The 16,179-nt window shown below is 33.2% G+C and overlaps 1 protein-coding gene across 4 annotated transcripts in view; it reads left to right on the top strand.

Moving 5' to 3' along the window:
* ADK (adenosine kinase) overlaps positions 1-16,179 on the top strand; it is a 606,631-nt gene that overhangs the window by 427,892 nt on the left and 162,560 nt on the right. For 3 of the 4 annotated variants that reach the window (XM_037013270.2, XM_037013268.2, XM_037013269.2), the window contains exon 7: positions 5,252-5,422. The exons of the other annotated variant lie outside the window; for it this stretch is intronic. In XM_037013270.2, the coding sequence (XP_036869165.1) occupies positions 5,252-5,422 (171 nt within the window). The remainder of the gene's footprint in view (positions 1-5,251; positions 5,423-16,179) is intronic. 4 annotated transcript variants of the gene reach the window in all.

Raw genomic sequence — 16,179 nt, 5'->3', positions numbered from 1 at the left:
TCAAATTATTTTCTGAAAAACACTCAGTTTCCTTCCCAGCAGCAATATTAATTTATTAATTTCACTAACCTTCCTTCATCATTATTACCATGTTGTTTCTTTAGTTGATAGAGAGGAATATTTGTCTATATATTTATTCAGTAGTATATTTCTCTTTCTCTTTCAAAGGAATTTTTTCTCGGATTATTGGCTCATTTATCTATTGGTGTACTAATGTTTGTTTAATCAATTTTTTAAGTTCTTGATAGACTTGATAGAGATATTAATGCTTCATCATATTTATTGTATACATTTTTCCTTGTCTTTTCTTTCATTTTATTTTCCCCACCTGGTATTGCAACTGCAGGTTTTAATTTTTCTATAGTAAATCTTTAGATAATCTTCTCTCTTTAAACTTGAAAGTCATCCTCACTCCAGAAGTTTGATATTTACTTCTGTTTTATTACAGATTGTCTATGTTTTTTAAAAAAGAAAAAGAAAGCTTAAGTTTAATCAAACTTTTTGTGGCTCTGTATTTGCAAGAAAAGAAACTAAATTAACAAGTTCTTAACCTTCTCTCAGACCTAATGCTTACCCATTATTTATAGATGAGCCTCAAGGGTAACTAACTCCCCCCTGTTGCCACTGCATATAAAATTCTATGCATATATATGTGGATAGGCCCAAATAGGTTAAAATCCACTGGTCTGAATGTTTTAAAATAATCTAATCTATTTCTGCTCTGTTATATTCAATCAGAGTTTTTTTTTTTTTAAACAAAGGCCTTTGGGTTTTTGGGGTTTTTTATACATCAGTATGTATTCACAATTGATAATTAGAAGGCATGGTTACTTTGCATAGCTTTATTTCATTTTGAATCAATATTCTTATACTTCCAAGAGTTATAAGTCCCTAAAATTTACATAGATGTGTATGTACATACACACAACACACATATTCCTCACATAATTGTTAATGGAAATAATAAAAGGAGTTTATACTCTTTTGTAAAGACAACTAAAAAAAATGTCAAATAATTGCCCGGGATTAAGGTAAACACTGATAAATAATATAAAGAGCAAAAGGAGTAATTTATTTTCTTATCTCTTAGTATATGGAACAGTTTAATTTCTTAATTCCCCTGTGTTTAAACTATCCTGAGAAATCCTTAGACTGGATGAATGACCAATCTATTTGAGACTTCAAAGCAGTAAGTCTGGCCCTGCTAAGTGGTTCTTTGGCTCTGCCTTAAGTCTTTCCCCATCCTTCCTACCTCTGTTTTTTGTTTTCTTTTCCATATTAGTAGATAAAATTTTCTCCCTTCACTCTCAATTCTGATTAGTTTTATCCAACCTCTAAATATTAGAATCTACTTTGCTTTTGGTTGCTCATAGGGACAAAGATTAGTAGGGTTAGCTGTTATGTAGACTGAAATCCCTAATTAGAAAACCCAAGATTTTCCTGATTATATCGAGTATTTTTCTCAACTATAACCATATAAACTATTGGCCTGTTTGTATTGCAAACCTGACACATGAAAAAAAAGAATTTTTATAATAACACTGTTTTTCTTTTTGGTGATACTACAGTCTGGAATATGTGGCCTAGAAAAGGATATAAATCCAGGAAGAAAAATTATGGTTGGCATCAATTTTAAGACTTTGCACTCTAACAGAGCACAAATCCTAAATTGTTTAAATACTAAATATTTACTTAAGGAAAAACAAGAGAGCATTCAAAAATGGGATTAATTTAAATTGTGAATTTGCCTCATTTAAAAGCTGATAGTATTTTGTACATTCTCTATAAAATTAATAAAATATAAGTTATGCAATCCACATCACAATACTTTTGTGTCCCATTTTGGAGTAAAACACAAGTACAACTTACGCATATTTGGAAAGAGGCCAAATTTAGACTCCAGGGGCATAGTGTTCTGTACCTTAAATTACAATCAGATGTATTTTAGCCCAGATCAAATTTTCAGTCTGAAGTTGGTGAGAAGCCTAATTATTTGACCAGGTTACTATTTATGTAGACCATTCTATGGCTGTCTGGTTAATCCACAGCTGGCAGAATGCTAGCTCTGGAAGTTTTCATTACATGCTGGAACAGTTTGGGGAGAAATGGGGAGGGGATGCTTTAAACTCATAAATGAAAGACTAAAAAGCAAGCACATACTATTACTATGGAGACAAGATGCTATATAAACTGTTCATTTTAATTCTCCAAATGACAGAAATAGCAAAGGAAGCAGCTTGGATGCTCACAGTTTGCAAATGACATGGTAGTTAGTTAAAAAAATAAGATGGAAACATTTAAAAAATAATGTTACCTAGGACTAAGACTTGTTACCTTCTGGAATAGTTGAATACCTGTAAAGAACTAAAGGAATTTTTAAATGAGAAAATGTTATGTTACTGTAAAAGGAAAACATTTTTTTTAGAAATTCACTAGCCAAATTTTAAATAAGAGACAATTACACTGTTAAATTTTCTCTTAATATCTCAGAGTTTATAAAGGCAATAAACCCTTCAGAGATGAATCTCAGCATACATGGCTTCAGCCACAAAATTAATTTTTTATCATTCATTTAATACTCAATTTGAAATTTGAAAGTAATAGAAAAAACTATTTTTTCTCTTTAAACTTTAAGCTTGCATTATGGAAGTGCTTATTTAGTCCCTCAGTTGTAAGTATTCCAACATATTTTTTTTGTAACTTTAAAGGAAATTTCCTTTAATTTCCAAGGTTATTTCTTCCATTTGTTAACTTGCTCTTCTCCCCTCTGGCTCCCATTGCCCTCACTTCCTTTGGTTCCTTTCTCTAATTATCCTCCTGCTCTTGCTTCTTCATTTTGTATCCTCCACTAGATGCTTTTTTTTTTTTGGTATCATTAATCTACAATTACATGAAGAACATTATGTTTACTAGGTTCCCCCCTTAACCAAGTCCCCACAAACCCCATCACAGTCACTGTCCATCAGCGTAGTAAGATGCTGCAGAATCACTACTTGTCTTCTCTGTGTTGCGCAGCCCTCCCTGTGCCTCCCCCCACACTATGCATGCTAATGGTAAGGCCCCCTTTCTTTTTCCCCACCCTTATCCCTCCCTTCCCACCCATCTTCCCCAGTCCCTTTCCCTTTGGTAACTGTTAGTTCATTCTTGGGTTCTGTGATTCTGATACTGTTTTGTTCCTTCAGTTTTTCTTTGTTCTTATACTCCACATACAAGTGAAATCATTTGGTACTTGTCTTTCTCCGCCTGGCTACTTTCACTGAGCATAATACCCTCTAGCTCCATCCATGTTGTTGCAAATGGTAAGAATTGTTTTCTTATGGCTGAATAATATTCCATTGTGTATATGTACCACATCTTCTTTATCCATTCATCTACTGTTGGACACTTAGGTCACTAGATCTTTTGGTTGAAAAGCAAAAATGCTCAAACTTTCCCTGTTCTTAAAATAACTCTCCCACTCACCTTCTCCCACTAAAAATATCTTTATGCCCTTTTATTCACTGATACCTGCTCAAACAAGGGGCTCTATCCCTGGAGTCATTTGAATCCAGCCTCCATCACATACAAGCTGTATGACTTGGGAACATTTCTTACCTTTCCAGTCTTGCCTTCTTTATTCATAAAATGAGAATAACAATAACCACCTCGTAGGTTTGATATAAGGAAAAAAAATGACCATGGAGTTAATGCACATAAAGCTTTTAGCATAGTGCCTGCAACACAATAATTGCTTAGTAAATTTCAGATGATTCTATTATTAATCACAGATTAAGCTTCCAAAGTAATTTATTATCCTCACCCTTACTTTCTCTCCATTCTTTCTTAACAACTGTCTGTTTTTACCTTTACACCATAAGTACTTTCTTCTAATCATCAAATCCTGTGGCTTTTGCTCAGTTCTTTTTTTCTCTCCCCATTGATAGCATTGGGTACCTTTAACTATCTTTTTGGAATTTCTCTTGTCACATTTCTCTAAAACTACTGCTATCCTCATTTGCCTTCCTGTTGTTCTCTTCCTCACTGTTTTGTTTTCCTGTTCTCTGAGTTTTGTTCTTCTCCATTCTTTCCTTTACCCTCTTCTTCATCTATATTCTCTTCCTTGGTAATTACAACCCCTCTTTTACCTTCACCTTATTCCATGGTCATTCTCTGAATCCAGCTTTCTGGTATATATTTGGAGATCCCTTAACGCCTCAAATGAAGTATGATCACAAGTAAACACTCCATTACCTAAGCTTGGTCTTGTTTTGGATTTTTCTATTCTGTTAATGGTGGGACCAGAATCAAAATCTTCATCATCTTTTGGCACTTTTCTCCTTTGTCTCCCACATCTTAAACAATTGCTAAGAAACTCCCAGTGTGACTTCCTTTTTACAGAGACAAGGGCCAGCTTTTATTGACTGTGCTGAATTGTTGCTGTTCAGATAAACTTTCCTTTAAATTTTCATACATGCTTGTTATTCCTTTATTTCAAGGAAGACTTTATTACCCATCATCCATTTCCACTCCACCTACCACACTCCTAACCTGCCAAGGCCCTTTGTGTTCTTCACTCGTGCACCATTCAAACCAATTTCCTATGTAAACATCCATACCTTTACTTATACTTTCATCTAGAAAGCATAAATACATTTTTTAAAGATTTTTATTAATGTTTAAGATACAGATAAATAGCATTTTAAAATATACCTTTCCTGACAAGGTATTTCAATAAAAATATTTTTCTGTTTCATTATGGAATTATTTTCTCATTTGAAAATTCTAATTTGGAAAATTCCTAAAAATTTCAGTTAGGTGCTTCATGTGGTAACAAGCTATGATCTTAATAAACTAATTCCATTTTTAAATAAATGCCATGTTACTTACAAGAATCCAAACTATTTATAAGAAGCTAGAAGGATCTAATCTACCTTCACTATTTCTCTAATTTAAAGGTAATTACTGTCTTGAATGAGACCTTTGAAATATTTTTTATGTAGATTCCCAGAATTCTTTCAGTATTGAATATACAAATCTAATATTAAATAAGTGACGTTATACTCTGATGTAATGGCACATATTGAGCATATTGTACTCATAAAACAAATTTTTCTCTTAATCAAATACTGCTATTTTCTGCCTTGCATTTACAATTGTATTTTAAAGTTTATATTAATTAGGCTTTTGTATGTTGTATATATTTTTGTTCTCACTGAGAGTGACTCTGTGGGGATGGCATTTCTCATTTTTGCTCCTTATTTTTGTTTTGCAGGGCTTTTTTCTTACAGTTTCCCCAGAATCAGTACTAAAAGTGGCTCACCATGCTTCTGAAAGCAACAGAATTTTCACATTGAATCTGTCTGCACCATTTATTAGTCAGTTCTACAAGGACTCATTGATGAAAATCATGCCTTATATTGACATACTTTTTGGAAATGAGACAGTGAGTTACTTTTTTTTTTAGTACCTGGTCTTTTTTGGATTGTCAGTGGTGTATAAGTTTGCAAGTATATAAATAAAACTGAAATATTTGCATAAATATACTTGAGAATTACACAACAAAAGTGCCTCAATTTGGATTGCTCTATTTCAGTTATCTCCAGTATTTCTTCAGCATATACTAATTTCTTACATAGTTAAAAATTGGTTTTTTAGAGGATTAGGTTGTTGAGGTTTATAATTTGCATATGGTAAAATTCAGTCTTTTTACTTGACATTTCTGTGAGCTTTTGCAAATGCCTACTTGGCATGTAACCAAGACCACAGGCAGGATAAAAAACTTCCAAAACCCCTTTCAGTCAACCTTTCCCCCTGATCCCTTGACATCAACTAATTTCTTTTCTCACCAGTAAAATAACATTTTCCTCTGAAATTTCTGTGGATTAAGGTAAGGGACATCTAGTCTAAAATAAATGTTTTATGAAGCTAAGGAGCTCTTCAAAGTTTGAGTCTAATAAATTATGAGTAATATTGGTAAATTGTAATTTTTATTAAATTTATTAATAATATCATTGTTGCTAATATTTGTACATTATATTTGAAAGTGATGAAATGGGATTCATTTAAACTTTCACAACGTTTTCTTTTTACCAAGAATATGTTTTCTTTCATTCTACATTAGTGGAAAATTTTTTTCTCACTTAGTATTTATAGCTCCTATTTAAACTATAGATTTTCAAAATTCATGAAATGGAAAAAAAAGACTGTAGGTGTATCTTCATTTGACCTGGGCAGTATCACAGAACTTTAATGAATCTCAGGGTTTTTGTGTGTAAAGTAGTGAAGATGTTATTAATTATGGCAGAAGTCCATTCTGATTCTAATTCTGTGGTTCTAACATAATTTGATTGTATTAACTGATGTTGTATGTGAATAAGATAACTGTGGGTAGCCTAGAATAATATAAAATTTGACCTGGTAATAATTTATGAGATCACCGTCATGATTGGTAGGAATAATATAATGTGAATATCTTCAAAGGCACTAACCATTTGAAGGAAATGCTACACTGTTTACGATTCACAAACTGACACAATGGCAAGAAATAGTGGTAAAGTCTTGAACTCCTAGGTATCTGCTGGAAGTCCCATTTGACTAAAATCCACATTTTAGATTTTCACTATCGCCTGTTTTATTTTCTAGAGGATAAAGGAATTAAATAGGGAAAGTACTACTCTAGCCCTTTAAATAACATGAAATAATAGTCAGCAGTATGGTAGTCTAAGAATCCTCTGGAGAAATTAATACTTTAAGAATTCTTTATAGTCAAGAAAGATCAGACTGGCAATACTTAAATATATGCTCTAGGCTTTAACAAGACAAGCTTTTAAACTTTTAAAGAGGTAAATATGATTCCAAAGAATGAGACTTTGGAAGTAAAGACAATTTGAGAGGATTGAATATAATAAAAAACTCACTTCTGACTTTATAATCTCAAATGACTTTGATTAGGAAGAAAATGAAGTGGAGCCTTTAAAAAAAAACATTGTGTAGCACACAGAAAACTCTTTAATAAGAGCTTATATTTATAAAAAAGATGAAAAGCATTTATACAAACAGGGAACAATGCTGAAAGTTTGACAGAGACTTAGAAGTATAGGAAACAATAGAGGCCCAAGAATGATCAGATTTGAAAAAAAAATGCTGATTGAAACAAAATGGTCTTCATTAAAAAAAAAAGGACTCCAAATACACAGGCAACAACAAAAAATAATTGCACTTCATCAAAAATAAAAATTTTTCTACATTATAGGACACTATCATGAAAGTGGGAAACAAGCCATGAATTGGAGAAAATATTTGCAAATGATATATCTGATAAGGTGTTAATATCCAGAATATATATATCAAAAACAAGAAAACATCAACCCAACTCAAAAATGGTCAAAGGGCTCAAATAAATATTTCTCCAGAGAAGATATAGATGGCCAACACCATCACTAATCATTAGGGAAATACATATGAAAACCAAAATGAGATATCACTTAATACCCATTAGGATGGCTGCTATCAAAAATATGAAAAAAAACAAGTGTTGACAAAGATGTGGAGTAATTAGAACCCTTGTGGTGCATTGCTGGTGGGAATGCAAAACGGCACAGGTACTGTGGAAAACAATTTGATGGTTCCTTAAAAATTTTTTTTAAATTATTACCATATAATCCAGCGATTCCACTAGGCATGTACCCAGAAGACCTGAAAGCAGGGATTCAATACTTGTACACCAATGTTTATAGAAGCTTTATGCATAATAGCAAAGGTTGTAAGCAAATTAAATATTCCTCAACAAATTAATAGATAAAATTTGGTATATACATACATTGGGATATTATTCAGCCTTAAAAAGTAAAGAAATTCTGATACATGATACAACATGAATAATTTTTGAAAACATTATGTTAAATGGAGTAAGCCATACACAAATACTTAACAGAACAGATATGGTGGCATTCACAATTGAGAGAAATGTAAAAAAAAGTAAAGATGCCATATTAAATCATAACTCTAAAATTAAGAGTGGTACATAATGTTGTATACTACTGTAATAATTTTGCAGCCACCTCCCTTTGTGGTGAGCTCAAGTGTTGCAAGTATATGCTTAAGATGCCATGTGACACTAATCATGTCTGCAACAGTAGTTCACCTCTCAAGTGAATTACATATCATAGTAAAAAGGGATCTCTCCCAGTTCTCCTGTATTTTTCAGAGTATTTAATGCAATACCTTAAATGAGTAACACCATGGGGATCCATACGAAGTGCACCAGTGATGCTAGAAGAGCTCCCAAGAAGCAGAGAAAAGTCATGGCATGATAAGGAAAAGTTGAGTTGCTTGATGTGTACCATAGGTTGAGGTCTGCAGCCACAGTTGCCTGCCATTTCCAGATAAATGAATCCAGCATATGAACCACTGCTGCTGCTTTTTAAAAAAGGAAATTTGTGAAGCTATCACTGCAGCTGCTCTAGCAGGCACAAAATAACTTGCACGTTTTGCAAAAATTTCTTATCTTATATTGAAAATGCAGCTTTTATATGGGTGTAGGATTGCTATAAAAAGACATACCTATGGACTCTAATATGATTCAAGAAACAGTGGTCATTATATCACAACTTAAAGATAAAAGAAGGTGAAGGATCTAAAGCTGGGGAACTTAATGCCAAGAAAGGATGGTTTGATTATTTTAAAGGTTTGGCTTTAAAAAGGTTTAGATAATAGGAGAAGCAGCATCCAACCAAGAGGCAGCAGACAAGTTCCCAGTTGCCATTAAGAAAATCATTAAGGGGAAAGGATATCTGCCTGAACAGATTTTTAGTGTAGATGAAAGTGCCCTATGCTGAAGGAAATTGCTACAAAGGACACTAAAGAAGAGAAGTAAAGAGCAAGATTTAAGGCAGGACGGGTTAAGCTAACTCTACTGTTTTGTGCAAATTTGGTCAGGTTTATGAACAGCACTGTCCTTATAAAGCTGCTAATCTTTGAGCCTTGAAGGGAAAACATAAACACCAGCATCTCTACCCCTTTGGCTGTACAGCAAAGCCAGGGTGAGAACTCCTTTTCTGCATTGGTTCTACTGATGCTTTCTTTCTTAAGTCAGCAAGTACCTTGTCAGTCAGGGACTGTCTTTTAAAGTTCTTTTGATGTTGGTCTATGCCCATGGCCACCCAGAACCTGGTAAGTTCACCAACAAAGGTGTTGATGTCATCTACATGGTCCCAAACACAACATCTCTAATTCAGCCTCCTGATCAGGGGATCGTAAGGACCTTTAAGGCTCATTACACGTGGTACTCTATGGAAAGGATCATCAACACTGTGGAAGATAAGAGAACATCATTGTTAACAGAAAATACCATGAAAGCTATCAAGCCCAAAACAATAAATTTCTGCTGGAGAAAACTGTCCAGATGTTGTGCATGACTTCACAGGATTTATGACAGAGCCAGTCATGAAGGAAATTGTGGATATAGTTTAAAAAAAAAAGTGAGCAGGGTAAAGGATTTTCAGGATGTGGATCTTGGGAAATTCAGGAGCTAATAGCCACCACCCCAGAGGAATTAACAGATGACTTGATGGAGATGAGTACTTCCAAACCAGTGCCAGACAGTGAGGAAGAAGACATAGAAGAAACAATGGCAGAAAACAAATCGACATTGGACAATCTGGCAGAAGCATTCTAGATCATTTGAGACTACTTTTGACTTCTTTTATGACATGGACCCTTCTGTGATATAGACAATGAAAGTAAAGCAAACAGTGGAAGAAGAATTGGTACTGTATAGAAACATTTTTCAAGAAATGAAAAAACAAAAGGTCAGACAGAAATTATGTTTTTCCATAGTTACACAAAGTGTGCCTGCCTTCCCTTCTATCTCTTCCACCTCTGCCACCCCTGAAACAGCAGGACCAACCCCTCTTCCTCCTCTTCCTCAGCCTACTTAGCTGAAGACAGTGAGGATGAAGGCCTTTATGATGAGCCATTGCCACTTAATGAATAGTAAATAATTATCATGCTGCACAGTACATAAACTTTTCTGTTGTATATGTATATATCTTCATGTGAAAATCTAATAACTGTACGGCAAGAACTATATGAGACATTTTTATGTCATCATCATTATCATGGCCTAAATACTCATCATGTAGAACATCATGTGCAAGACTTAACATGAAGTGAATAGCCTATCCTTATAAAGACATAAGGTAAGTGATTTTAATATAAAATTAATAATTGTTAGTTTTCTTAATGTTTTATGACTTTGCTTTCAAAGAGTTACATTACTATATCTTATGCCTCTATCTTAATTGGAGAAACAGCATATCATCCTATCATCACAGGTAAATGACTTTTTTTTTAATGTAACAATGTTTCCAGTACTATGATATGAATATGACCATAATACTGTATGCCATAAAACTTCATAATGATTAATTCATTAGTGTATAGTCTAGGCAACCATGAATAAATTGTATGGATTACATTAGATTACCATAAAGCAATCCTATTGCTGCTGCTTCATTATAAATGTGTGAATCATTGTAACTGTAAATAAATATGAATTTTTTTTCACAATATCTTTTCATTTTTGATGTTTAGTGTTAATACATATAATATCTATGGTGTTTTCTTTCATATAAGATAGTATTGACATAAATACTGACAGATGATTCACCTAGTAAACAGAAGATATGAACTTACAGTATTGATAAATATAGTACAGTACTGTAAATGTATTCCTCTTCCTTACTATTTTCTTAAGTACATTTTATTTTGCATACTTTATTGTAAATAGAGTCAATAATACATACACAAAATGTGTATTAATCAATTATGTTAATCATGAAGGCTTCTGATCTATAGTAGGCTGTTAGAAGTTAAGTTTGGGGGCAGTCAAAAGTTATACATGGATTTTCAACTGCACGGGGGTTCAGCATTCCTAACCTGTGCATTAGTCAAAGGTCAACTGTACTATTTATGATAGCATAAAAATATATGACATACATTGGAGTAAATCTGACAAAAGATGTGCAAAACTTATATGCTAAATGCTATAAAACGTTGAGAAAAATTAAGTAAATAAATATGAATGGCATGTTCATGGATTTCAAGACTTTATTGTTAAAGTGTCAGTTCTCCTCAGATGGGTCTATAGATTCAATATAACTTAATCAGAATCCCAGCAGGGTTTTTGGGGGTTTTTTTTGGCAGAAGTCTGTAAGATTATTCTAAAATTTATATGGAAGAGAACTAGACTGGAATAGCCAAACCAACTTTAAAAAAAATAGAAATGAGAGGACCTTATACAATACAGTTTCAAGACTAATTATACAGCTACAGTAACCAGTACAATATGGCATTATCCTAAAGATAAATGCATAGATCCATGGAACAGAGGACCTAGTCCAGAAATAGATACATAAATGATTTTTTAACAAAATTTAAGAGGTCATTCCATGAAAAATAGTATTTTTAACAAATTATTCTGTAACAATTGAATATCCATATCCAAAAAAATCAAACTTCAATCTACACAACATACACCTGTACAGTTATTTGAGAGTCCAAACTTCAAAAGCATGGCCCTACCAAAAACTGGCAGGACATAGAGCTACTAGAACTGTCATATACAGCTAGTGAGTATATAAAATGGTACAACTTCTTTGAAAAAATAGTTTTCCGGTTTCTTACAAAGTTACATATACACCCACCAAATGACCTACTTATCCCACTCCAAGGTATTTATCCAAGAGAAATGAAAGCATATGTCCATGTAAAGACATGCACAAATGCTTCTAGCAGTTTTATTTGTAATAAACAATGTCTGGAAACAACTCAAATTGTCCATCAACTGGTAACTTGATAAACAAATTGTTATATATCCATATAGTAGAATAATACTCAAATATAAAAGAAGTGAACTATTTTTACATGCCTCAACATGAGTGAGCTCAGAATATTTATTCTGAGTAAAAGATGAGATGTCAGATAAAAGTACATTTTGTATGACTCTATTTGAATTAAATTCTAGAAGATCCAAATTAATCTATAGTGACCAAAAGCAGATCTGTGGTCGCCTAGTGATGGAGATGTACTTTGAGGCAGTGATCACAAATAGACGTGAGGAAACTTTGAAGTAATGGATGTGCTTTTTACCTTGATTGTGGTTGTGGTTTCAGGACTTCACACATTGTCAGAGCTTATATAATTATATGCTTAATGTGTATAGATTATTACATGTCAATTATATCTCATAAAGCTTTTTTAGAAGAATATATACTGTGGGATTCTATTTATGTAAATTTAAAAATAGGTAAAGTTAATCTAGAATCATTCAATAAAAAGTTCCAAAGAATTAATGTTAAAATGATTAAGTGCCAACTTATTTTTTTGTTTACCTTGTCTCAGATTTTTATTTCCATGAAAGACCCCCTTAGATTCCAATCATAATATCAAGCCAGAGGAGAGTACTTTGATAGTTCTGGGTTTTAATTTTGACAGACTATTAAAAGTTATGAAATCTGTTAAAAAAATATTCAGCCAAGTAAATTTGAAGATTTAATTGGCTTTATTAAATAACTCGTGAGTTAAGCAGCCTCCCATACAGCAAGTAGAAAGATGCTCCAAAGGGCTACAGAAAGGGAGAGGTTTTTAAACGCAGGACAAGGAAATTATGAACAGAAAAAGAGATAATTTTGGGTGAGGTTACCTTCATTTTGGGACAAGAATGTCTTATTAGATGGATTCCTTTGGGGAATGGAGAGGGCACAGGTTACAGATTATCTTATCTATGATGAAAATTCCTAACTGACTACTTCTGGGGGTGATTGAAACTGCAATTAGGTTAGGTATTAAGCCCCCCTAATTTTGTGACTTTTCTAGCAGAAATGACCCCCATGTGGAGCCTGCATTTTCAACATTTCTTACCATTGAATAATGCTTTAAAGTTACAAAGGGTTTCCACAAAACCATCATTTAATCTATACAGCAATTCTATGGCTGGTTTTACCTCATGTGAAGTTTCAGCTTTATTCATAGAAAGTACTCAGTTTTTGTTCGGTAGTGTAAGTAGTGTTACTAGGAGTGTTGATGTTATTCCTTTCTTACTTACATTTTACTTAACTAGCTTGCTGGGATAACATGCACTCTCCATTCCTTTGATTAGACAATGAATAGTATGTGTGAATGAGGAAAAGCTCATAGCTATTAGGCTATTCTCTGGTATACCACCTTACTTCTCTTCCCACAAGTTGTTTACCAATAGTCTATTTATTTGTTCATAAACCTTTTTTATGCCATTTATCATCATCATATAATTATTTAATTATAATCTGATAAAATGTTTATATTTTATCTGATAAAATTATTATAAAATATGACAAAATGCATTAGAATGAGAATTTAATGAATAAAGTTGAGTACAAAATGCAATGAAGACAAATTGCTTTAAAAAGTTGTGCTTGACAACCTAAATGTCCATCAATAGATGAATGGATAAAGAAGATGTGGTACATATACACAATGGAATATTATGCAGCCATAAGAAAAAAACAGATCCTACCATTCGCAACAACATGGATGGAACTAGAGGGTATTATGCTCAGTGAAATAAGCCAAGCGGAGAAGGACAAGTACCAAATGATTTCACTCATATGTGGAGTGTAAGAACAAAGGAAAACTGAAGGAATGAAACAGCAGCAGAATCACAGAACCCAAGAATGGACTAATAGTTACCAAAGGGAAAGGGACTGGAGAGGACGGGTGGGAAGGGAGGGGTAAGGGCGGGGAAAAAGAAAGAGGGCATTACGATTAGCATGTATAGTGCATGGGGGACACAGGGAGGGCTGCGCAACACAGAGAAGACAAGTAGTGATTTTACAGCATCTTACTACGCAGATGGACAGTGACTGAAGGGGTATGTGGGGGGGACTTGGTGAAGGGGGGAACCTAATAAACATAATGTTCTTACTGTAATTGTAGATTAATGATACCAAAATAAAAATTAAATTTAAAAAAATTTTTTAAAAGTTGTGCTTGAATTACATGTGGGCTGGCCAGTTGTTTTGTAGAATGTCCTTCAGTATAGGATTGACTGATATTTCCTCATAAACTGTAAATACGTGCACTTCATAGATGTCTTCATGTTTTCACTCTGCTTCAAAGAAACTGAGACTAAAATTCATAAAGTATGAATTATGGGTGTGGTTCTGTAAGAAAGACTGTAGAATTACTCAGTCATCAAACACTGGAAGTCTTGACCCTACCTTAAATATCAGTAAATGATGTATCTTTATATATTAGTAAAATGTTTAGATTTTTCCATAATTTAATCAGTTTGTTGACTTACTAGCCAACTAATGTTGCTTCTGTTTCTTCATGTTTAAAGAGAGCAATTTGTGTACAAATACTATGTGATCTTTTAAACTTTTTCTTACGTTTAAAAAATGATTTTTAAAAAACTAAGAATGTATTTACTCACACATCCTAATATTCAGTAACATTGAGCAATTTTATTATAAATCAGAAAAGTCCTTGGTCTGAAATCTAAAATAATACTGTGCCTAAAATGTTAACTTTATATAGTTGTTCTTTTTCATTGTTAAGTGTTACAGGCTTAACAGTAGTACCTTTCAAGCTTGATTTTACCAGTCTCTCACTTCCACTATCTTTCCTCTGATTTGTCCAGGGTAAAAGATATTCTTCTCCAAGGAATATCTGAAAATATTTTGTTGGGCATATTCTGAGACAAAAATAGAAGTGTCCACAAGAATACCATGGCTGAGTTAGTGTGATAAAAGCAAAGTATAACTATTAAATGATGTAATTTACTTTTTTTTTCTTGTCTTTCATTGTGGTAAAAAGCACATAACAAAATTTACCATTTGTAAGTGTACATACAATTCAGTGGCATTACGTACACTCATGATATTGTACAACTATTGCCACTATCTTTTTCCAGAACCTTTTCATCATTCCAAACAGAAGCTCTGTACACATTAAACAATAACTCCGCATCTGCTCTTCTGTGTCCCTGATAAACCACTATTCTATTGCCTGTCTCTGCAAATTTGACCATTCTAGGTACCTCATATAAGTTGGATCATATAACTGCTGTGTGTTTGTGTCTGTCATATTTCACTTAACAGAATGTTTTCAACCTTGAAATGTAACCTCAGAATGTTACATCTATCAGTGTTTCACCTTTGTTTATCCACTCATCTGTTGATGGACATTTAGTTTGTTGTCACCATAAAGCTTTTGTGAATAATGTTGCTATGAACACTGATATACAAGTATCTGTTTGAGTGCCTGCTCTCAGGACTTTGGGATATATACCTAGAAATGGAATTCCTGGGTCATATGATAATAATTCTATGTTTAGCTTTTTGAAGAACCACCAAATTATTTTCCACAGTAGTTACACCATTTTACATTGCAGGTATGCACAATGGTCCCAATTGCTCTGATTCCTTGCTACCACTTGCTATTTTCCATTTTTTAACAATAGTCATCCTAGTGGGTGTGAAGTCATCCTAGTGTCTCATTGTAATTTTAATTTGGGTGGTTTACTTTTAACTGAGATTCAAAAATGCGTAGAAGCAAATTTCTGTGTTGCCTCTACTGTTTGCAACCTGTTAAATTATATTTTGTACTTTAAACTGTGCATCTGAATTTATTACTTGTTCTTGTTAAGATAGTTTTAAAACTACTGTATTAATTCTTTAGATGTACATTGTATTTTTAATTTATTTCTGACATCTTCAAAGTTTAAAACAATTCCCTTCAGTGACAACCATTTGTTAGCTGGATTCACATGTAATCAGCTTAATATAGGACATTCTCCATGCAGGTCATTATATCCATTGGCGCCTGCTAATGCAAGCTGCTTTGTAGTCATTATCTAGCAATACATGACTGAAAAAGTTAATGATTCTTCTTGTTTTTCATTTTTAGTAGGATGTTTTTTTGAATAGTGACATCTTGCAAACAGTTCTTAAGAATAATACCTTTCAAGGCTCCATAATCACTAGATAATTAACCTGCCAGGATTAAGTACACTCAACTTTGCCTTGGGATGTTTAACTCTCAAATAAGGTCAATTATCTTATGATAGTAACTGCTTTGTCAAGAGTTACCGCTGAATTCCACAGTGAAATATCACATCACCCATACAGGGCACTTTAAAATAGTTTAAATAATAAAAAT

Source organism: Manis javanica, chromosome 7, assembly GCF_040802235.1.
Source record: "Manis javanica isolate MJ-LG chromosome 7, MJ_LKY, whole genome shotgun sequence".
NCBI lineage: Eukaryota > Metazoa > Chordata > Mammalia > Pholidota > Manidae > Manis > Manis javanica.
The sequence above is the reverse complement of the archived record's forward strand: the minus strand, read 5'-3'. Positions and strand labels throughout refer to the sequence as shown.